Source organism: Peromyscus leucopus, chromosome 12 (genome assembly GCF_004664715.2).
Source record: "Peromyscus leucopus breed LL Stock chromosome 12, UCI_PerLeu_2.1, whole genome shotgun sequence".
In the NCBI taxonomy this organism is placed as follows: Eukaryota; Metazoa; Chordata; class Mammalia; order Rodentia; family Cricetidae; genus Peromyscus; species Peromyscus leucopus.
The window spans coordinates 37,794,131-37,819,218 of NC_051073.1; the positions used below are offsets into that span (position 1 = coordinate 37,794,131).

The 25,088-nt window shown below is 40.3% G+C and overlaps 1 protein-coding gene across 1 annotated transcript in view; it reads left to right on the forward strand.

Annotated features, from left to right (window-relative positions):
- Epha6 (EPH receptor A6) overlaps positions 1 to 25,088 on the forward strand; it is a 951,985-nt gene that overhangs the window by 906,790 nt on the left and 20,107 nt on the right. Inside the window, 1 exon segment of the mRNA XM_028879452.2 lies at positions 7,373 to 7,522. Within this exon segment, the coding sequence (XP_028735285.1) occupies positions 7,373 to 7,522 (150 nt within the window).

A 25,088-nucleotide genomic window follows, 5' to 3' on the forward strand; every position in this document is an offset into this window, starting at 1 on the left:
CCTACTGTATATTTCACAAAGACATGAAGAGTGTAAATTCTCAAAACATACAAATGATTAACATTGGAAGGAGATAGAAGTATTTGAGTCGATTCTTCCATAGTCTACACCTGTACTGAATTATCATAATATATACTTCATAAAATATGCAACTATTATGTCTCAACCAAAAAAACAATAATATTTTCTAATTCCATATCAAAAAGAGTCTTTGCTTAGAGCAAGATGTCTTAATCTGGCATCTGTGACTCAAATGATTTTTATGCAAAATCATGTGTTTATGTGAACAAGTATATTCTGGTGACATTGTGAAGGAAGATGCTGAGGAGCTTGCCCGGCGTCCCAGGACCTCACAAAGAGAAATACTAGGGAAGGGCAAGGAGTGTGGACAATCATTACCAGCAGGTTAAGCTACAAGGAGGGATCTTTCCAGCCAGGATTCAAACACAGATGCTGTTCTTTGATAACAGAATTTTACTTGTGACATAGTGAGATGAGTAAGGTATATCCTCAGGTTTAAGGGGCATTTTTAGGACAATGTCAAGATTTTAGGCACAGGATGTAGTTATGTATATTTTCTCAAATTGACCAAAACAAGGCTAATTACCTAATTATTGAAAATGGATCAGATTCTGTCAATTAGCAGAACTGTCTTGGTGCCTTGAGATCTGTGTGTGTGTGTGTGTGTGTGTGTGTGTGTGTGTGTGTGCGCGCGCGCGCGCGCGCGCGCCTGCATGCACTTTTCTGGTGATCATATTCAGGACCTTGTGCATCTTAAGCCAGTATTCTACCACTGAACTGCATTCTCAGCCCTTAGATGTTTTTTATTTAATTAAAATATAATCATCTCATTTCTCCTCCCCTTCTCCACTTCCTCCTCCTCCCATATCCAACCCCCCCCCTCAAATTGGTAGCCTCCTCTTCTTTAAGTTGTTACAGGCATATAAATGAATCATCATATGAATATAACCTACCCAGTCTGTTCAGGGTTGCTTGTGTGTTTCTAGGGTTAATGACTCATTATTTATTGGGTAACTAACCAGGAATCATCCCAGTCGTTAATTGCCTGTAACTCTTTATCTAGTGGTGGGAACACAAGATGATATTTGTTGTCTATGTTGGGACATCGCTTGTTGCTGGAGTTGTTTGGTTTTGTTTAGACAGCCCTTTTGTGGCATTTCCATAGCTGTAGTTTCCCTGTCATAGCTCAAGGCACACTCTCACAGCAGCCTTCCTGGTCCCCTGGCTCTTAGAATCATTCCGTCCCTCTTCCATGATATCCCCTGACCTGTGCATGTAGGAGTTGTGTTGTGTACATACCAATTGAGGCTGGGCATCCCACAGTTGTTATTGTGCATTTTAACTTGTTGTCTTTCTCTGTATGGTCTCCATCTGTTGCAAAGGAAAGCTAATTTGATGAGGGATGTGATCTACACTTAACTGTGGATGTACAAGTAAGTCTTTAGAATGAAGTTAGGATTATACTGGTTTAGGAGAGTAGTTGTAAAAGATCCTCTTTTAAAAACCATGGCCTCACTAGCCATGTGTAGTTGGTAGGGAGGGCCTTGTTCCATAGTTCAAATCGGTCTTGCACTCAGTTTGTAACCCAGACTGATCTCAAAATAGTGATCCTCCTTCTGTCTCCCAAATGCTTGTGACAGTGGTACACACTACACCTGATTGTGCCTCTGGCTTTTTACAATCTTTAAAAAGGTCACACTTAGCCAGGCAGTAGTGGTGCCTGACTTTAGTCCCAGTACTCAGGAAGCAGAGGCAGGTGGATCTCTGTGAGTTCTTGGCCAGCTTCACCTGTAAAGTGAGTTCCAGGACAGCCAGGGCGGTTACACAGAGAAACCTATCTCAAAAGACCACACACACACACACACACACACACACACACACCAAGTAGGTCACACCTGAGCCTGAACACTATGAAAGGTGACTTCAGGTGCTCCATAATGAATTATGATAGTTAACATGTATTTTTGCTCATATTCACCCTAGATCCTCTCTCCTGTCCACTGGTCCCTTTCTTCCCAAATAATCCCTTCTACTTTTAAATATCAAAGACAGACAGACAGATGGTAGGTAGGTTGGTAGGTACATACATACATACATACATACATACATACATACATACATACATACATAGATGGGCAGACAGATAGATTCCATTTATGAGAGAAAATGTATACAGCTTTCTAAATCTAGCTTAGTTTGCTTAACATGATGATCTCCAATTCCATCAGTTTTCTTGCAAATCACATAATTTTGCACTTTATTACTGAATCAAGTTCCATGGTGCACAAATGCCATATTTCATTCATCTGTTGATGAGAACCTAGGCAGGTTCTGTAACTGGGCTATTGTGAATAGTGGCCCAATAAGCAAGAATGTGAAAGAATCTCTGTAACTTAGACTCCTGGAGGTATATAACTACAGGTACTATAGCTAGATCACAGGGTAGCTCATTTTAGTTCGTTTGCTAGTTTGTTTGTTTTTACTGCTTTCCATAGGTAATGGATTTACTTTCCCACCAGCACTGAATAAGGGTTCCTTCTCCTATCTCTCTCATCTTGCCTAGCATTTATTGTTTGCTTTCTTGATGATAACCATTCTGACTGTGGTGAGATAGAACCTCCTTGTAATTTTGATTGGCCTTTTCCTGATCGCTAAAATGATAAACATTTTCCCATACATTTCCTGGGTGTTTGTCTATTCCATAACTCTTATCTCTTAAAGTTCTAGGACTTCAGATGGAGGCTCTATAAGAAAAGAAATGCCTCCAAAGAGCTTACTGTCCATTCAAAACCTTTTTTCTTTGGGCTAAACATCAAATCCAGAGAATGAAAAATAGAGGATTTTTTTCAAATGTCTCTAGAGGCTTTCTCTGGATCATTTCTTTTGTTAGAATTCAGTGTTGTCTTTGTAATTTTACTACCTATCTATTGATTGGCCAGACCCTGGAGACAATAGGGCTACATTCTAAAATTTAAATGTGAAACAGATCTGCAATACAGCTGCATTGTGAGGTGCTGGGTATGCACAGATAGACAGGTATGCAGAGCTCCCCGTTCTGTTTTCAGCACCTTTATATCTGCAACCCACTACCTACTTGGTGGGTAACAAGCTTTGAATATCATTTAGAAAACAGAGTAAAAGCTTTGCTAGCAATGGTTTCAATAGCATATATGTGTCTGACTTCCTGTTCTTCCTTTGTTCCCTGGTGATTAAGCTTGCTGTGTAAGAGAGGAATTAGTAATGAAGGCGCTTCTGAATCCCAGTTCGTCCGTTTGATTAGCATCTTTTCTTCTAACATATGGTGAAACAACAAGCAATGATTGTGGTTTCAGATCTAAAGAATTATCCTGTTTGTTCATTCCTGGAACCTGAAGCAAGCATCTGGTAGTTAGAGCTTCCAGAAATAACAGAAAGAAATGAAAGAAGACAAAAAGCACCTTAGCGCCCATGGGTGAAAAACGTGTAGCCAAGATTAAGCCACAGTTTAAGTTAGTCCATCCTATTAAAGGGAGGAGAACCTGGGGAGGTGGCTCCATGGAACTCAGAGGACCTGAGTTCCAATTCCCAGCCTGCACATAAAGCTGAGTAAGGCAGCATGCATCTGTAATCCAAGCACACCTGCACTGAGATGGGAGATGGAGACAGGAGAAACCCCAGAAGCTTGGGGGCCAGTTGGCTGGCTGTGCATTGCCAAACAATAAGGAGACCCCTGCCTTAAACAAGTTAGAAGAAGAGGGCTGGTACCTGCAGCTGTTCTCTGACCTCCACGTGTGTGCCACACACATGTGCTATGACACATAAGCACCCTCACTCACACACACACAAGCATGCACATACATACACACTGCACACAAATACAAAAGATAACTAGACCTCTACTTCCTTTTATGTAGGAAATAGAAACCATGCCCTAGGCTGAAGGGTCTCTCCCTTTTGCCTAATCTTACAACTGGAAATAAACTATATCTAGTATTCTTATCAGAAAAAGAATGTGCTTTGAATATTTCCTTATCTCTATCACATGTGAGCTCAGAAGCATCCCAGTTCCCACCCACTATTAGATTCATGCATTTCATTACTTAAAATTATATTTTCTACATTAAACGTCTGTCCCATTTTTTTTCATATTTTATTTTAAGATTATTCTGGCTCACACTTTCCATTTCCAGACAACACTGGGCAAAGAATTTTAAATAAAGATATGCTGTTCGTTTTGTGGTGGCATTCATTTGAACAAGTATTGAAAGGGTTCTTTTTTTTTTTAATGGGGGTAGTATAATAATTAGTCTGCTGGATTTGTCATGAGAAAATACCCCAACAGGGTATCCTAAACACAAGAATTTTTTTTCTTTGTAGTTCTGGAGTCCAATACCAAGGTGTCAGCAATTCTGGCTCTTCTGGAAGCTTCTCTGGCTCATAGACAGCTGGCTGCTTCCTGAGGGTGTCCTCACATGGCCTTCTCCCTGTGCCTGCAGATTCTTTGCGGTCTCTTCATCCTCCTGTAGGGACACCAGTTATACTGGGTTACCCCGTGATGACTTGATTTAACATGCATTACCTTCTCTTTAAATTTCTCTTAAGAGAGTCTCCCTGTGGGTTAGGGCTTCGACTCAGGGCTTTGGAGTAAGCACAGCTCACAACAGGTAGCAATGCAGCTTGCCCAAGGTTTTTAATATCTTCCCTTTGGGAAGAAAAGAAAAATCTCAAGAAGGAACATGATAGATTTCACATTTACATGTGAAAGTTGTTTGGAATACAAATTTGTATGCATATGTGAATCATTTGAATAAGGATATCATCTACAAGTCAATGGGTAAATGAACATAAAGTCATCATTAGCTGCTGTTTTGCACTACCCCATAGAACACACTAAGACTTAACAAACGCAGAGACAAGTAGGTAATCCCAGCTTCCTGGGAGTATCACTTAATATTCAATGACAGCATTTACAACATCTTATTTTTACTGCATTTGACTAGGGTTTGCCGAATGTCACAAATCAAAATACAGAATGCATATTTAAATTATAGTTGAATATAGGTGATTGGTTTATTGATTTATGATAAATGCCAGTCTTATTTGATAGTAGGGACACACTTAAAAAAAAGAAAGAAAGAAAAAGCTCCTCCATGGAGTATATATACCCTAAAAAAATTATTTGCTATTTATCTAGAATTCCAATTTAACTGTGGGTTCTGTGGGGTTTGTTGTTTGGTTGGTTGTTTTTCTGGCAAATTTACATTAGATTAAAGATTGAATCTTTTGGGGGTGTGGGATATATGTGGAGAAGGGTTCATCAGTTAAGAATGCTTGATGCTCTTCCAGAGGATCAACATTCAATTCCCAGCATCCATTTCTGGCCACTCACAACCATCTGTAACTCCAGCTCTAGGGTACCAGAAACTCTCAACTGGCCTCACACACATGGCACACATAGAAAACACACAAATAAATAAATAAATAAATAAATAAATAAATAAATAATCAATTTTAAGGGAAAAAAAGATGATTCTGCCAGGCGGTGGTGGCGCACGCCTTTAATCCCAGCACTTGGGAGGCAGAGCCAGGTGGATCTCTGTGAGTTCGAGGCCAGCCTGGGCTACAGAGTGAGTTCCAGGAAAGGCACAAAGCTACCCAGAGAAACCCTGTCTCGAAAAACAACAACAAAACAAAAGAAAAAAAAAAGACTCTCCCTCTCCTGCCTCCACACCCAATTAAATTGCTTTAACTAACTTCATAAATGTGATTTTCTGATCTTTATTCGATGATTTTTAAAAGACCTCTGCCCTGAAGCACAGAAACCCAGGCTCAGGCTCCTGTCCAAACTGCTACATGATAAATGACTATAATATATCACGTTAAATATTAAAATTAGTTACGCGCCCAGCTCTCCAGCTGAGCTATTTACGCTTCTCTAACAACACCCCGCCATGCCGTCTGTGTGTTTGCACTAGTAGGCTCCAGATACTAAGGATATCAATTGTTTCTTTCTGAACACTAGGCTGCTCACTGTCTTGTAAAACCAGAGGATTGGATTCAAGGTGTTTTTCCCAAGGGTCCTAACAATTCCTCTCCAGGCTTCTCTGAAATGAGGGTTCCACTAATTCTCTCATTTGCCGTATGAAGGCTAAATGGCTCCTACTTCAAATTAATCTTTTTTCTCTTGAAGTGCATAGTGCTTCGATTGTTAAATAATTAAAGATTATAGTACTCAGAAATTTCACATCTAAAAGGTAAGTTTGCCAACCCTAAATTCATCAAGGGTGAGAGAAAATACGTAGATTTTTTTTTCTTCTCCGCCACTCCTCCTCCACAGTCCCTTTAACACAGTTTCTGTACAGATCGCGAGCTCAGATGCTGTGCACATGAAAATGCTGATGATGTTGAAACAATCCCATGGTGGCAGGTTCTGACTGATGGAAATAATTTTGCTGGGAACTGAAGCCATCTCCCGGGTTAGTCAGACAGGAGCGGCTTCTTGTTCTCTACCGCCATCTAGTGGCGCCATGGTCACACACATCGACGCAACGTGGTAGTTCTGAGCTGAAATTTTTAAATATTGCTATAAATCAAATGCATGAATTGTTTTATTCTTGCCATCATAGTAAAAGGAGATTTACAGAGTGTTTCAACAGATAAAATGTAATAAATGTTAATAAAAGTTAAGTATAACACAATGACAGACGTTAGCATTTAAACAGTACAAATGTGTGCAACTTAATCTCTTTATGATGTTCAGATGTAAACTTGAACACTGAAGGGAAAAAATGCAATGCACCCTAACGTGTGAAAAAATGAAAGTTATCCTACTTCTCTGCTCTTGTATCATAGTAAAGAATATTTTTTAAATAATGTAGTCATAGCTGAGAAAAAGCAACAACATAACATTCTCCCAACTGTGGAGTGGGTACAGGCTGCTCAGCCTGTTTAACCATTTGTCTTCAATTAGACCTGAGCTTTAGTCTCATTATTATTTATAAACGTAATACAGTGCTTAATGAGTGTTGAATAATATTTAGGTTTTTAATGTCCCATAATCTGGAACTTTCTCTAAACGGCATAATAGTGTGTTTAATTGTGTGAATCTAAAGTAAAAATAGATTTCTCTAATGAAAGAAATAAAATCTTTCCAAAGTAAGACTTTTCCCCCATTAAAGCTATTTTTCCTGAATAACAATTATGGGGGGGAGGAATTCTCACATTTTAACATTATCCCAGTTCTCTATTTTAATTTAAAGTGCCAACATTATTATCAAGTGCTTAGGGATTGCAAGCCAGAGATATTTAAAAGGAATGCCTGTGTCTTAATATACTTGTGAGCCAACTGAGAAATATCCTATTTTTTGTTCAGGGTGGGAAAATTCCTATACGGTGGACAGCCCCGGAAGCTATTGCCTACAGAAAATTCTCTTCAGCAAGTGATGCATGGAGCTATGGCATTGTCATGTGGGAGGTGATGTCCTATGGAGAGAGACCATACTGGGAAATGTCCAACCAGGATGTAAGTACACGGACAGGTCTGTCATTTTGTGTGTGCAAGCACATTACCTTTGAGTGGGGAAAAATCCTCTTGTAATTCCCTTTCAGATTAACCCTTGTTTTGATGGCTGTTTCACAGGGGACTGGGGAGAGGGTGGGCTTGAGAATCTGAGGAACCTTTCACTGCAGTTGACTGGGCAAGCTGGGCTTTGTTCCATGCCTGATACACATCTTCTCTGAGACACTCTCACTGTTCTAGGGCAGCAAGACTATGCTTGCCTACCGTTAAACAAAAGAAAGGGTAATGTTGACATTTCGTTTCTTGCACAGGGCAATACAGTGCACCACTGCAAAACCCATATCAGCCCAGGCCAGATAATACTTAGAAGAAGAGTGAATGCTTTCAGGGATGCACTATCAATAGATGTCATCTCTCAAGGTTCTTTTGAGATACATAATCTTTTGTCCAATCTCGAGCTCTCGGTCTCTCTCTTTTGGTTCTGTTTTATCTGTAGCAATTACGTTTGTGGTTGATAACATTACAGAGCCGAATAGTTCATACACTCAGCCTCTATGATCTGCCCACAGTCATAGAGACAGTAATCAGAATTATAGATATCCCAACAATGCAAGCGAGGGCAAGGTCAGAGCAGACAGTGTATTCTCTCACCACTGCCTCATCTCAGAACCCAGCTTTGTCTTATTAGCTCGCCTTCTTCAATGCACCCTGATGGTTTCTAAAGCTAGCATGATGGGAAATGAGCACGGCTATGATTTTGACGGTCCACAGATGTAAAGATAGCTATGTGCCTGTAAATCATCCCTAAGCATAACTACTGCAGCATCACATCCTTTCACTCCAGTTAAAAGCTGACAACCTCCTCACAAACCTCCACACCTCAGACTTTGCTAGTACATACTACAGATCATTTACATTTCACAAGATTTATTTTGTTTTGTTTGTTGAGACAGGGTCTCTCTATATAACTCTGACTATCCTGGAATGCACTTTGTGTAGACCAGGCTAGCCTGGGACTCAAGAGATCAGCCTGCCTCTACCTCCTGAGTGCTGGAATTTTAGAGTCAGGCATAAGCTTGGTCAGATTTTGGCCACTGTTGATGCTTCTACTGATGCGGAGTGCTGCTTTCACAACTGAGTCCTACTTCATTATGTGGGCATCTACTGACTGATCATGGGTCATTCTAATACCAGATACCTATAAAGCAGCAAGGATAAGGTCACATGAGCTCCACAGTCATTGCTCTCCAAAGCACAATATCAAACACAAAGTCAGAATAGCGGGGTCCCTCAGAACACCTGGAACATCTGCTCTTACATAGAGAGTGTGCTGTACCCACAACCCCTGTGCCGTACCCAGCACTAGATCATTTTAGTGCCGTGTCATTTGGCTAGAATCCTCTATTCCCTGGAGGAGTTTTGTCTAATGTGCCTCACAGCTCTTCCTGTCACTCAGTCACTGAGCATCTGTGTGTGTGTGTGTGTGTGTGTGTGTGTGTGTGTGTGTGTGTGTGTGTTCCAGCACTTCCTGATGTTAAATTCCCAAACTGGAAATTTGTCTCTTCACTCCCAGAACTTCCACTGTACACTATGGTTTTGTTTTATTTTTTAGCACTTATTTGTACTTCCTAAAAAAACGGTTAGCAAAGGTCCTGCAAGGCCTAAGTTCAGTCACCCTAATACCTGCTTTATTCTAAACCTGAACATTGCCCCTGTTTGGACTAAAGTAAGCCGTCCAAGCAAATCCCCAGAGTCAAGTCCTCTTCAGTACCTCTCCTTGTCCAGGATCCCATGGTAATGAGTTGTTCGTGCTTTTAGATTGTAGCCATAGTGAACTTTCAGAGCAGGTCGTGGCTGGGGAAAGCAAGGAATAACTGTGACTTCTCTGTTGGTTTGATGTTGTTCGTGCAGCTTCCTGTTCGGGGCTGGTGATACCCTGTCCTTATGAAGTTGATGTTTTAACAGTTAGTAAAGAGACTGGAAATGAAATAAATAAGCAAAAAATATAATATGTGGCTTGACATTAATGGGAGTGAAACAAAAGAGGCAGATACGAAACTCCAGACTTGGATTTGATTTATTTATGAAACACTTTCATAAGTCATTCACTTCTGGCAATGAAAGTCATAATTAGTCTTTCTTATTAGACATTCAGAGGGAGCAATTCTAATAAAAGCCTGACCAAGAGAAAGGGCAATTTCCTGAGGTTCTCGATCCCTAGATTTTCTTTGCTCCTGGGACACGTTGCAATCACAGACTTAGCAAGCATGACCGTGATGATGTGGACTGGCTCAATCATGAAAGCTACTTAAACCTTGAAAGTGCCTCAGTTTCATGACTAAATAAAATGATAAAGAAATAATTAGGTTCTTGTTTAATGTGCCTTCTAATAGCAAGAGGCTATGACTTTATCTCTGACGAGACACGGATAGCACTTCCTTTGCTCTTCCTTTGCTAGTATAGGGTTTTCCCTATCTGTGCAGAGGTACCAAAGCCTAGACAGGACTTTCATAGGGCAGATCAGGTATAAGCGAGGATGCCGGCCACATGATAGATTGCTGAGGAGGACAGCTTCTGTGGAGAATGGCCCAAATGTACCATTGCAACTCAGACTACCAGGTAAATTGTTCTTAATTGTTGCCTAGAGTAGGCCAGACCCCGTTGTCAGCCTCTCTCTGCCTGCATTGTGCCCAACAGTTCACCCAGCAGTTCTGGCCATCGATCTTGATGATCAGCATCCAAGATGACCATTTAGAGAGTGATTTCGTCTATTAAGCCTCATTTGGCTGCCTGGACTCTATCTGGAACAGGAGAAGATTTTACCGCCAGGAATCACCTCCTGACGCTGAGCCTGCTCACATTTGTCCTCAGCATCAGCCTGAACTTTCCACCAAGTTCCAGAGCCAAAATAGGCTCTCAGTCACTGCAGTTTCACTGTCTCTCTGTGGGGGGGCCAAAGAATACTCAAGGAAGATTCTGAGAACAGGGAGGGGAAAAGTGGGGGCTGGGGTTGGGAAGCCAAATCTTGAAGCCTTCGGATCCACACATTACTAGGCGATAGCAGAAATAGCTGAGATCTTTTATGTATCTCATGAATACCTTCCGCTGCTGCAGGAATGGGAGCTGGAATTCTGTTTAGCTCAACATATTGGAAGTTAGCATGTCTGTGATGGATCCCGTAACCAGCATTTCCATTTAGAAGCAGAAATAGCTTAGTCACAATTTCCTGACCTCTGCATAAAGACTGACTATTCCCTGTTTCTCCTGCAGTTCTCATTCATTGAGTCAAGGTATAGGTTTACATTTGACCATTTCCATCCAAGGTGTTTTCTAAGAAAAGTGGTGAGACAGAGAATAAAAGTCCAACTATGTTCTGTTTCAATAATTGTATATGCTTTCACTGCATTTTGGTGAGTTTAACAAAGCTGTGGGCACAGTTCAAATTGAACGTTACAATGTTTTAGGATTGTTAATGAGTTTGGGAAATTTCAGACAGTTTTTAGGAAATGGTTTTTCTATTCTGCAGACTATAGTGTATTTTATTACAATGAACAATTCCGAGTCTGCAGAATCTGTGTTAGTGAATAATATAATGAGTTTCCCAAAGGTCAGTGGAATTGTGCATTAGGGAAAGGAAATGAGAAGGGGAAAAAAAGCAGAATGAACAGAACTATCCCATAAAAAAAAACTAACAAAATATAATAGCTGGTGCCAGATGCTGAGCTATTCAGCAAGTATTTATTAAACATGTGTCAATCACCGCCCAGGTGTGCACATGGGACAAGGATGAGGAACAGGGAAATTCAGTCCTCCACTGTGTTACATGAAATCAACAAGGAGCAGAAAGACAGATGAGGAACTCTCTCCCACAAAGGGAAGCTAAAGAAGATGATCACGTACCACTAATGAGTGGAGTGGTACTTAACTCGACTCTAGCAGTCACTAAGAGGTACCTGCGAGGAGATCAGGCCACAAGTACCAAGTACCCAAACACACCCAGGTCAGAGAAACAAGGGCTAGTGTTCTGTGTAGCACACCAAGGTAACTACAGGATACTACTAGTGATTATATATTTTGGGTTGGGGGGGGATTGTTTTGTTTCGTTTTGGTTGGTTGAGACGGGATTTCTCCCTATAGCCCAGTAGCTGTCCTTGAACTAGCTCTGTAGACCAGGTTGGCCTCAAACTCAGAGATCTGTATGCCTCTGCCTCCCAAGGGCTGAGACTAAAAGCATGTGCTATGGCACCTGACTTGATTACCTATTTTGTAAAGAACTAGATGTAAAGAAGTTTGAAGATTTCCAGAGCAGAGAAATGACAAATGGTTGCAGAAATGGAAAGGTTAATCATGCTGATTTATCATTATCCATTGTACACCTGTATAGAATTCTACACTATATTCCATAAACACAAAAAAAAAAGAATTAAGGAGACATATTTCTTACTAAGGGAATCCATTATTTTGGTGCAGAGATGAAGTTCTTATACTTTATAAGTCCTACACCAATGTCCAGTTAGAATGACACTCACCAAGAGCATATTCTGTGCTTTTTTTTTAATGTAATAAAACACTATATGACTACACTATAGCTATTTAAAATATACATACCAAGATAGCATGCAAATTCTGTTATAGAGGGTTATTCTAATAATTAATGAAAAGAACACAACGCAAGCTAACTTGAACAAAAAGTTTGTTTTGTTTTGTTTAATCATGAAACAGCAGGTCAATTAGCACACTGGATCTGGGCATACAGGGCTTTAGTGTTGGCCTGGATTTCTAGATTTTTCTCTCTAATCACTACATTCTTTTCTGTCTCATACTCTGGGGCTCACGATTCCAGCCCAGCAAGACCAGTATAATAAGACCTTCACTTTCAATCAGACAGATTCTGTTCAGGCCATCTACAATGATTCAGAAAAGGCAAACTAACAAAAATTAAAAAAAAAAAAAAAAAAAAGACCTTTCTCAAATTCACAGGCCAATCTAATGTTAGAGAAGACTCTGGCTAGCTCTGTAAGGGCTGTGTTCAACCCTGACTTAAAGCCCCATCAGAGAAGTGAATACTGTGATTAACCATGCTTGGTCTCTATGCCAGCCTTCTCCACTCCAAGGTGGATGGAGCACTGTGATTGCAAGTTTTCCAAGTTGAAAATAGTTGTGCAGCTAGAAGAAATGTGAGGTTCTTTGGTTTGCTTGTTTAGCTTCACTTTTGTCCATTCTTTTGGGATACTTGTCATTTTCAAGAGCAACTTTATTGTAGTCTCGCTTTTGTGTGACACCAAATGTTTATAGGGTTGTTTTTTGTTGTTTTTGGTTTTGGTTTTTGGTTTTTCGTCTTTGGGGTTTGTTTTTGTTTTGTTTTTACATTTAACCTGCTTTTATTCTCTAGACCCATGGATAAGACATGGTTCACAATGACTGTCACAAAAAGGAATGCCCAATACAGCAGTGGCACAAGATTGTTGGAGTATCAAGCCTTGGGGAAGACTATGGAGGCAAACTGAGAAATAGGTCTCCAGGTGCCTTGTTCCCCACAGTTTTGTGGTGTGATGCATCAAATCTTTAACTGTATGACTTCAAGTGTATGATTCTGTACTTGTCAGTCTCCATGCCCGTGTGATCAGGAAGCACAGTACTCTAGCACTGTAGCAACAGAGGAACTCTGGTCACTGAAAAAGACCAGAAAGTGGCATTATCCATCACAGCTAGCCTTTTCTCATTCTCCACGATGAAGTGTAGGTAATGGTCATGTTACTCCTTCCAAATCAATACTTCCAGTTCTAGTCAACCCAATGGCACCTTCAGTTCTAGCTGAGGTGAACATGGATGGACTCCTCCCCTAGCAGGACTTTCTCATCCATGTTCAAACGTGCTCCGGTGTCAACCACAGTGAGACAGTGACGAGCCACACGCAACTGATGTGAAATGTTACAGGTTAAAATGTTGATTGCAGAGTGTGATGCTGAGAAGTGACTTCTTGACTTGAAGCAAGAGCGATCTGAGATATAAGTTTTGACTTGATGGCTCCTCAGAAAGCTAGTCTCAAAGAGGATCTGATCTCTTGCCAAGCTCCACTGAAACTAACTACAGCCCAGTGAGTAAGACAATCAATCACAGTCAGCTAAAACGTTTTCAGATAAGTCCCTTGTAGTCAGGGTAGATACTGTATTCTAATCTAATAACAGCACAAATTGGAAAGACTAGTAGGCCTGCAGAGTCTCTCAACATCAGCAGCATTGGGATTTGGGATGAGGGTCTGTTCTGAACATTGGAGTTGATGCTTACCAGCAGTACCAACCTTTACCTACTAGATGCCAGTAGCATTCCCTTACTGAAATAACAACAACAAAAGCCCCTGGTTATTGCCTTGTCAGAGATGGGGGACAGAATTAGCCCCAGTTAAGAGCTACTTCCTAAAATAGCTAGGAAGCTCTGATCTCCAATCCCAAGCCCATGACTAACTGAACGTTTAGGCAAGTGGTTTAAGCTTTCTGGGATACCATTTCCTGCAGTTCAAAATAACTAACTGTAGACATTGAAGAAATAAAAGATAACTCATATATAGTACCTGGTACCTATACATTGTTTAATTAACCATGGGTTGTAAAAGTTTGAATTTTATGAATTTGCTATAAATCACCTATTTTTTTGTTTGACACAGTTTGTTTTATGTATTTTAAGTATCAAGCTTTATTGGTACATTAAGATATCAAGCCACAAACGCATGAAGAAGAACATTGTAATAACAGAATAAACATTTAAAACCAAATTTTAAAACATGAGAAGATTAAGTCTTTACCTGTCAATAACAACCTTGTGTTTAAACGAACAAAATTTCCTAGTTAGAAATAAGAGACCAGGGTGCTGAAGAGGAGACTAACAGAAAACAGCCATTTTATATGATTAGCTCCTTTAAGCTTCAAAGCAATTCTCTGGGGTAGATGCCATTATTGTCCCCATTTCCAGATAAGAGAACTGGAGCTTAGAAAGGATCAATGATCTACCCAGGTTGTTAGGGAGCCATGATATTGAAGTGCCAGTCCCTGCTTAATCCAAAGCGCTTGCCTTTACTGCTAACCTGTAAAGTAGACATCCAGGATTCTGCAACAGCTCTCTACCTAATGAGACCAAAGCCTCGTTAATTATGCATGCCACCCCATCACACAGAAGTGTTTACATTGCTTCCTGCTTGCAAAAGGATGCAGGCTGACCTATCACTGTTGAGAAATGTAAAGCCTCCTTGTGGCTTTTTTTGCATCTCGATGTTAAAATTTCATGAAATGCTCTCTCGCTTATTGTTACATTTCTTACCAACAATTCCGTCAAATTTTAATGAATGACAGAAGGATCCCATCACCCAAAACAATTCTCAAGCAGATTGAAGGTGGGGGATGTCTTGCTGCTTTTAAAGCATGGGATGCTTATCTTTCATTTCTGTAAGGTAGGTCAAGGTAATGTGTGTTATTTTCATGCAAGTCCCAAATTATTGTAATTTACTACATAATGGGGATCCATCGTGGATGTGGGAGCTCCAAAGATGGTACCAAGGGCACTGCGCTTCCCCATTCTAGCGCTTGTACCAGGTAATGAGCTTCACAGGGGTGGGGGATCAAAATATGAGCAGCAGGAAATAACCAAATCCACAGTCAGTAGGTGGAGAAAAAGCCAGCTTCACTTAAACGAGAAGCGACTTTAGTAGCTCTAATGATCTGACTGCAAGACTGAAAGAAAAAAAAAAAAAAAAAAGAGCCTTGAAGCAGTTTGGACCGCAGATGCCTCCTGGGTGAGCTATCATTTAGGCTTAGCCACTAAACTCATCCGTTTTCCCTAGAAGAAAGACACCAGGGAAGATCTCACTTGAGGCTATAAGGAAGCACAATGCTACCGCAGTGTTGGAGTTTTTCCTCCTCACTTTTTTAAAGCTTTCATATAATAATAATAATGAGTTTCCCTGTAGGTTACTTTCTGAGGCTCACTAGAAGGGGGAAAATGGGATGCATCATCCAGTTTTTATTTTTAGATGTGGTGTGGTTGAAAACATCCTTCTGAAATTTAAGAAGGAAGAAAGTATGTTTCCTGTATTTCTTGATTGCCTTATAATTCTATCACCCTTCTCGGGGGTCAGCACCACAGCCAAGACTGGAGGATGCCCAGAATCTACTTACCTAGAAATGCAGTGTGATTTTATGACTCAAATAGTCCAGTCAATTTCAATTTTTTTTCTCTGATTAGATTTTCCAAACTCGACTGTATTATGTAATGGTCCCTGTGTAATGACCTGTGTAAGATACAGTAAATTGCTAAAAAACCCATTCCCATTATTTCATCCTTCCATTTTACAGGGGAAATTTTTGCCTTGATTTGAATATGTATTCTACTGAAGCAATTTTCAAAACAGTCTTTGTCTTCTCAGCTTTTCAGTAATTCATACTCTTGGTGCATGGGCATTTGGTTGATAGGCACCATTTTAACTAAATGAACAGTAATTGCACCTTCAGGATGGATGCCTACTTCAGAAACAAGAGTAATAGGGAATATGTAAAAAATGCAGTGAATCACCATTGCTAAATAATTCAGTTAGTAAAGTAAGTAGGAGAAACCACAAACTCATATGTTACTACTACCATGGAACTTTTAAGAAAAAAAAAAAAATATGTTCTTTTCTTTTCTAACTACATGATCAAAAACTAGATAATCTACAGCATCCACATTGTTTTCCTTTACAAAAAAAAAATGGCTACACCTTCAATTTCCACTCAATATGATTTGCCATTGTTGGTTGTTGTAGTTTTTATTTTTGTTCTCTGGGGTCATTTACATAGAGTTTATTTTAAATTTTTCTTTTCACCTGTAGTCAGCTATTTTTTCCACAGGTTTTCAGTAGTTTTAGTGGACCAAGGAACTGTAATATTAAAAGTTGCCTAATATGCTTCTGAATTCAGAATGAGGTTCCAAAGAAGAAAAGTTTGCTTTTCCCCACCAGGGAAACTTGGGATTTAAGAACACTGCCCTCTCTAGAAAAGACAATTTCAAATAAATTAGTTTGGAACTTAATCTGTAAGTCAACTTCAGAAGACAAATATTCCATGTTGCCTCTTATCTGTGGATCCCAGATGTGTGTGTGTGTGTGTGTGTGTGTGTGTGTGTGTGTGTGTGTGTGTGTGTGTGTGTGTGTGTGTTTATGTATACAGATGTATTTTCACATATGCATATAATGACTTGAAAGTAGAAGTAAAACTGTCCAGGAAGAATAAAAGTTGCAAATGAGAGGGTGTGAGGCAGATAAGAAGGGTAGGGAGTATGGAGTTATAGTCTCAAAGTATATTAAATACATTAATATGCAATTGACCTCAGGAAACCCAACACCATGTACAATGAATATATGTCAGTTAAAATACCATAATTAGTTGAAATCTGTATATTTCTTTAAAAGGGTCACAATAAGAAACCTGACCAAAAAAAAAAAAATTGTGTTGTTGCCCAACGTTCCTATTTTTTGTTTACAAGGCACATCCTCCATCCCTGTCTGAACTTTGGTTTCCTTATGCAGATACTCAGAGCTCTTAGGAAACAGTTCTGTATTGAAACAAATCCTCTCCTAAATGCAGGGGAACCCGAAACTTAGAGTAGTTAGCAAACTTCCTTCAGCTTCAGAATCTCTACAGATGTAGCTTCCGGTGTAAAAGGTCCAATCGCAGGCAGAACCGAGTTCTTATTCCTTTATCAGTAACAGAGCCTTGTTTGCGAGTCATGCCAAGGACTTCATTGTTCTCTTATTGACACTGTTACAAGCTGATGTAAAGTACAGAAAAGCCGTTAGTTACCTCTGTTCTCCCAAAGTGTCTTTTTTTTTTCTTTATTAAAAAATAATTGTGCTGGGTAGTAGTGGCGCGAGGCAAGCCGGACAGGCACCAAAACTACACAGAGAAACCGAGTCTTGAAAAAAAAAACAAACAAAAATAAATAAATTTTTTAAAAAGTACATCATTTCCTTGTATTCCCTTTCCTTACTCCATCTCTTCTCGTGTCTCCCACACATGTACATAACCTCACTCCCTCTCAATGCCTGGCTTTCTCTTCTTTAGTTGTTATATGCTATGTAAGTACATAAATACAACCTGCTGAGTCCATTCAGGGTTGCTTGCAAGTACATAAATTTAGGACTCACCATGTGACAACGGATACCCAGTCAGAGGCCCCTCCCTAGGGGAAGCCTATTTTTCCAGCTCTCAGCAATCTGTAGTTGCCTTCGGCTTAGTAGAGGGATGGGGCCTCCTGTCATTGCTCAGGTCTCATTTAGGCAGCCATATTGTTGAGGTATCACAGCTGTAGCCTTTTCTTGTCATTCCTAGGAGATGCAAACTCATAAGCGGAGTCCCTGGTCTTCCGGCTCATGTATTCTTTCCACTCCATCTTCTGCAGTGTTCTGAGCCTTTGGTGCGCAGGAGTTGTGCTGGAGATGTATCCACTGGGGCTGAGCACCCTATGATTGGTTGTGGTTTCTGTGAGAGTCTCTATTTGCTGCAAAAGGGAGCTTCTTTTTAGTGAAGGTTGGGAGCCACACTTATCTGTGGGCACAAGAATAAGTATTTAGAATGCAGTTAGTAATTACGTCCATTTAGTAAAGTAGGGGTAAAAAGTTCTTCTCTAAGATCCATGACCCCACTCACCACTGTGTGGTTGAAGAGGTTTTCAGGACCAGGCATGATTTCCCTCCTATTGAGTAGGCCTTAAGTACAATTAGACAACTGTTAATTACTTCCAAGGTTTAAGTGCCATTATTGAACCTGTAGGGTATCTGGCCATGCTGGGCATTGTTGTGGTTCACAGGCATCACAAATGGATAGAGTACTGATTGCTTCTCTCCAGTGGCAACTTCTGTAGCACTTCCTGGGGCTATGAAAGTTAGTTCTAAGAGGGGGAGGCTTTGGGGTGTGATGTTCAATTGTTAGAGATAATGACTGTCCAAAGTTGTCACCAACAACAGAACAACAACTGGACTTCATATCACTCCTTATTCTTTGACTCCTTCAGCAGCCTGTTCTGGGACAAACATATGCCATTCTATACAGGCCCATGGGCTGGAGAGATGCCTCAGCTGTTAAAGGCTAGGCTCACAACCAAAAATCTATACAGGCCCATGATGTTCTTCTGTGACTTCCAAAGACAGAGAGAGACAGAGACAGAGACAGACAGACAGACAGAGCATAAGGTGGAAAGATGGCCTTAAAGGCAGCTCTTGCAAAGGACCCAAGTTCAATTCTCAGTACCCACATGGTAGCTCATAACTATCTGTAACTCCAGTACCAGGATATCTGACATCTTCATATGCATTTTTTAAGAAAGAAAAGTAAAGAGACAAATAGAAAAAAGTAAAGGAAAGAAAGAAAGCTTGAGAATTATCTTCTTTAAGATTTTTTTATTTTTTATATTATGTGCATTGGAGTTTTTGCCTGCATGTAAGTCTGTGTGAGGATATCAGATCCTCTGGAACTGGAGTTACAGATAGTTGTGAGCTGCCATGTGGGTGCTGGGATTTGAATTGAACCTGGATCCTCTGGAAGAGCAGTTAGTGCTCTTAACTGCTGAGCCTTCTCTTCAGTCCTACTTAATTGTATAATTTTAAGAAAGTTTTCACCTTAAAAAGAAAATGTTGGGCCGGGCATTGGTGGCACACGCCTTTAATCCCAGCACTTGGGAGGCAGAGCCAGGTGGATCTCTGTGAGTTCAAGGCTTGCCTGGGCTACCAAGTGAGTTCCAGGAAAGGCGCAAAGCTACACAGAGAAACCCTGTCTCGAAAAACCAAAAAAAAAAAAAGAAAAGAAAATGTTGGGATAAGCAATAGGTCAGTCCTTGGTAATACATATTTTTGGACCTTATTCTTTCATTAACTTATCCCACTTTTCCTATAAACATTTATTCATCAGTACACTGGATTTTATTTCACCTTGTAAGGCAATGAGCCTCAGTTTGTCCTGTAATCAAAGTGACCACAAGCTGCTCCCCATTATTCCTTTATCAAGGGATCAGAAAGTATCTATAAAAGTGAAGAGGCCCCCATCCACTGTCACCACAAGGTGTGGGCAGGGAAGGTACCAATATGATGAGCAAGTATGTGATGGAGAGATGGGAGAGAGAGGTGGAACAGCTTGAACACTATGAAGAGAGGCAGATCTGGAGATGTGAGGGTGGAGAAGAACAGCCTGCTATAAAGCCTGAGAAGCCACCACAGGCCATGGTGATGTCCGGTCCCATGTTGCCACTGAGGGACTTTTCTGGGTCCGTGGCCATGCAGCAGCAGAGGTCAGGGTCAATGTCCTTGGCCCTGGGTACCACCAAAGGCCATTCAGATGTCCCTGGTCTGACCATGTGGATGTCTGAAGGCTGTGCAGAGCTGGCCCCTCCCTCACCTGGCCAGGGCAGCAGAGTCGACACAGTTAATACAGCTTTCCCTCAAGCTACCTGCAAAGCAGAGCTTTCAGAAGTCACAGAGCTGAAAGTATCAGCTCCATTGCTTGGCTTGACAAGGCTCTACGCTTGACAGTGCTAGGAAGAGATTAGCAGATCTTGAGTTCATTTCAACCAGCTGAGAGACGGCAGTTGTTTCTTAATGACCAGAACAAAGAGCCAGGCTGGACAGATCAGAGGTGGAGACTGAGATCCAAAACGAAGTGGTGTGTAACAGAAGTAATAAATATTGATATCTAGGGATAAAATTGGCCTAGGGCTCCAGACATGGAAGCCCTCAGAAGAGGGGTGCAGGCGACAGCTGGGATTACATAAGAAGAGCACAGAAAAGAAGACTCGAGAGCCAACCTTGGCAAATGAGTTGGAGATGTGGCTCATGCCTCATGGGAGAATGTTGACTAATCTACCAATTCATTTATTGTCAGTTTACATACCTATAGTATGTATAATTGTAAGTATCTTTAAATGAAGTAAACTGTGTTTCCAGCTCATAACTTGGCATATAATTGTTGCTGGAGGGCTTCTCTCCAGGTTCCCCAAGCCCCGCAGTCCCCACAATCCACTTATAAAATAATCACTCAGACGCTTATATCACTTATAAACTGTATGGCCGTGGCAGGCTTCTTGCTAACTGTTCTTTTATCTTATATTAACCCATTTTTATAAATCTATACCTTGCCACGTGGCTGGTGGCTTACCGGCATCTCTACATGCTCTTCTCCTGGCGGTGGCTGCAGTCTCTCTCCCCCAGCCTTCCGCTTCCCAGAATTCTCCTCTCTCCTTGTCCCACCTACCTCCTGCCTGGTCATTGGCCATCAGTGTTTTATTTATATAGAACAATATCCACAGCACTTCCCCTTTTTTCTTTTTTTTTTTAAAAAGGAAGGTTTTAACTTTAACATGGTAAAATTACATATAACAAAACAATTACCGAGCAAGAATTATAGTTACAATATTAAAGATGTCCTATCTATCTTATATTTGTGAGTTTAAGGTTTTATATCCAACTTATTTTTTATTATAACTGAGGAAATTACAACTATCTAGTTTTCAACCACATCAAAGACCTGAGAAGGAACATAATGGTACCTGAGAAATGGTAGACGGATGCAAGCAACTTCAGGAATCTTGCAAGAGTAGACCAAGACAGCTGGCAGCCTGGACAGTCACCTGATGTTTCTCAGCATTGTTGGTGCATTCAAATTGGCTACAGGCCTAGAGTATCTGACAGACCATTTTGAGAAGCAGGAATTCTGAGAGACCATCTTACCCTGTCTTGGCAGAGTACAGTGGTCGCTTTCCTTGTGTCCCGCTTGTCCAGAAAGGAGAGCATTGCATTTGTACTGTCAGCCATCAAGGCAAGGGCAGTTCTTTGCCCAGTAGGTCATTTTGTGCCAAAAAGACAAACTTCCAAATGGAAATGTCTTAGAAGCCCAGCATTCTCTCGGGATCAATTGGTGCAGCCAGGAGCAATTGTGTCTCACGTCAACAGAATTCTAAGTTATTTAAATGCCATATTCTCTAGGTCTATGAAGTGTTTGAAGATTACCTATCTATCTGAAATATATCTATGTATACCTAGAAGACTTAACTAACATGGCTACAAATATGATTATCATAGATGACTGATTATTAATCTATTTTTAATCATCCATTACAATTTTAAATGAGTTAAACATAATACCTCAAACAAGAATAGAAATATATATATACAGTATAACAAAATTAACTTCAAATTTGTATTAATAAACTAAAATTTTTACCAATGTAAAACATTTTAAACATAAACTAAAATCTATACCAATGTAAAACATTTTAAACAAGTTGTTCTTTAAAAGTAGGTTCATTAATCTACCCTTTTATCTTATCATCTCCATATCCTCCTATATATCTATATTATATCCCCCTTTTTTTTTTTTAGAAAGAGATCACATTTATAATCAACCTGTTTTAAATAAAAATATTGGTTTCTCTCTGTCCCACACCAGAGGGCTCTTCTGATTTGGGACACAAGAATCTCTTAACCATTTTTTTTTAAAGCAATATGTCTGGGTTTAGAGGGGGAGTGAGCCAATTCCACCTCTAAAGCCAGCTTGGTATATTTGGGAATTTGGGCGTAGCATGTCTTACTACTTCCTGCTGGAGGGGGGCGCTGTATCTTATGGGGATGTAAAGAAAATTTTAGACCTATGGGGTAGTCCGTGAGGCTGTATTGTTTGAACCAGTTGCCTTGAAACCGCTCTGGATGTTGGATTATCTGGGCCATGGTGTCATCGGAGACCTTTCAGGGGGTCTTGGCTGGTGAAACCTGATGTATCTTAATCTGGAACAAATCCATAGCCTCTGGCTTTCTGTGGAAACAAAAGCAGAACCTCTTTTCCAAAGCAACATATCCTTAAATCCAAATTTTGAAGTCAAGTTACCTTTAAAATATACATATTGGTTTAATTCAACATCTTTTTTGATCAAATGTTTTTTTGCAGTTAAAAATACCAAAGACAACACAGTCCAGATTGTCTGTGTAATATTCATCTTTACGTGTCTTTGTACATTAATTTTTTGTCTCTTTCAAGCCTACGTATATTTTACACACATTGTAAACGATGTTATCTGAATCAGTCTTTTTGTGAGCCTATTGCTTTAAACTGTACCATTCTAAGACTGAAACGGCGCTGCGGCTGCTGGCTCCGCCCACTTCAGCTTCCCAACATGGCAGTGGTACATTTTCCGCCAGCTCTGGGAGTCATCAAGTCTCAGAAATAGTGGGTCTAAGCTTTTATCAAAGCAGCGTGTAGCCCAGAAACCTCTTTTTTTTTTTTTTTTTTTTTAATACTAGTAAAGACTAAATCTACCACACAGCTTAATTTGCCGCTGGCAGACACCTCATTTCCGCCATACTGCCGGTCAAACACACACGCCAGGAACCCGCCAGTGTTCAAACCTGCGTTTTGCGGCGTCTAGCTGCCGTATGAGACAAGAAGCAGGAACCTGTTTTTGGCTCTGTTTAGAATTGGTTATTAAATATTCTCAGGTTTAAGGTGGAAATTCGAGCCGTTGGGCGCCATTTGTTGCTGGAGGGCTTCTCTCCAGGTTCCCCAAGCCCCGCAGTCCCACAATCCACTTATAAAATAATCACTCAGACGCTTATATCACTTATAAACTGTATGGCCGTGGCAGGCTTCTTGCTAACTGTTCTTTTATCTTATATTAACCCATTTTTATAAATCTATACCTTGCCACGTGGCTGGTGGCTTACCGGCATCTCTACATGCTCTTCTCCTGGCGGTGGCTGCAGTCTCTCTCCCCCAGCCTTCCGCTTCCCAGAATTCTCCTCTCTCCTTGTCCCACCTACCTCCTGCCTGGTCATTGGCCATCAGTGTTTTATTTATATAGAACAATATCCACAGCATATAATATGTTCTGAAATGTTGGAAGAAAATGTGTGTGTGTGTGTGTGTGTGTGTGTGTGTTAAATCTAAAATCTGGGGCTGCAGATATGGCTCAGTGATTAAGAGTCCTTATTGCCAGGCAATAAATTACTTTTCTTCCTGTGTCCTTTACCAAGCCTGAAACTTTATCTCTTGCCTCCATGGCCAATCTCCTTAGGCTTTCCACAGTGAGCCTTTCTAAAAGCAAAATCTAATCATTCATTTGCTAAAACTTTTCTTCTATGTTGAAAGTCTAAATTTGCATATATCAGTGTTTGCCGTAAGACTATAGTAGCTAAGCTTTGAAACCAACCTGTCAACAGGTGAATGGATAAAGAAAGTGTGGTATATTTTCAACCATAAAGAAAAAAGACATGTCCATTTCAGGAAATGGATATGACTGGAGATAATTATCTTAATCAAATTAAGCCAGCCTCAGAAAGACAAATATTCCATATTGCCTCTTATTTGTGGATCCCAGATTATATATATAAATTCACATATGCATATATGACTTGCAAGTAGAAGTAAAATTGTCCAGGGAGAACAAAGGGTGAAAATGAGAAGGTGTGAGGCAGATACGAAGGGTAGAGAGTATGGAGTAATATTCTCAAAGTATATTAAATACATTAATATGCAAATTGACCTCATGGAACCCAACCCTGTGTGCAATGAATATATGTCCATTAAAATATCATAATTAGTTGAAAATGCAAGTTTAAGTTTATAGTATACAAAAGCAATAATGATGTAGAAGATCAATGTTTTATCTCCTATGCAGCTTTACACATTTTTAAGACTTTTCCATCCACACAAATCTACTTCAAGTAGCATCTCCTTTGAGGCCCCATTTGCCCTTGTAAACTTCCACAGACCATTGTATACTCACCTCCCCTGGACAGCCGTCCCGAGGCTGGGCTAGGCTCTACTATGTGCTCCCACAGACCCCTGTTTTAGATGATACTTATCGTACTCACAGGCCTTTGTCTCCTTCACTAGATTAGACACTTCTTAATCCCAGATACATATCATGCTGTGCCATCTTCCATACTAGCATGAGCAATAGTCTACTGTAAGTGATTAATATGTATCTGGGTGAAAACTATTGATTATCCATAGGAATATATTTTTTGTGAATCAAGTTTCAGGCTACTTTTGAAGTTAGAATTTTTAGGTGTTTGAGCAGCTTTAGGCAAGTCTAGTCTTCCTGTGATTAGATGTCTTACTTATAAAATGATGATAAGAACTGTAGCTACAGCCGGACGGTGGTGGCGCACACCTTTAATCCCAGCACTTGGGAGGCAGAGGCAGGCGGATCTCTGTGAGTTCGAGGCCAGCCTGGTCTACAAAGTGAGTTCCAGGAAAGGCCAAAGCTACACAGAGAAACCCTGTCTTGAAAAACCAAAAAAAGAAAGAAAGAAAGAAGAAGCTACCCTCATAGGGTTGTTTCAAAGACAAAAATAAGATGCGCACATCATCAATAACTAGAATTTTGGAAATGGGACTCAAGAGCTCTCAACAATTAGCTGGGTGTCTTTGTATTGTCACTACTGTTGTATGGTTATTGCTATTGTTCTGCAAGATGGATTCCTTTTGGGTTAGACACCTGTCTTGAGCCAGGGTTTAAAGTAAATTTCATAAAATGATGTGCTAAAGACCTAAGGAAACTT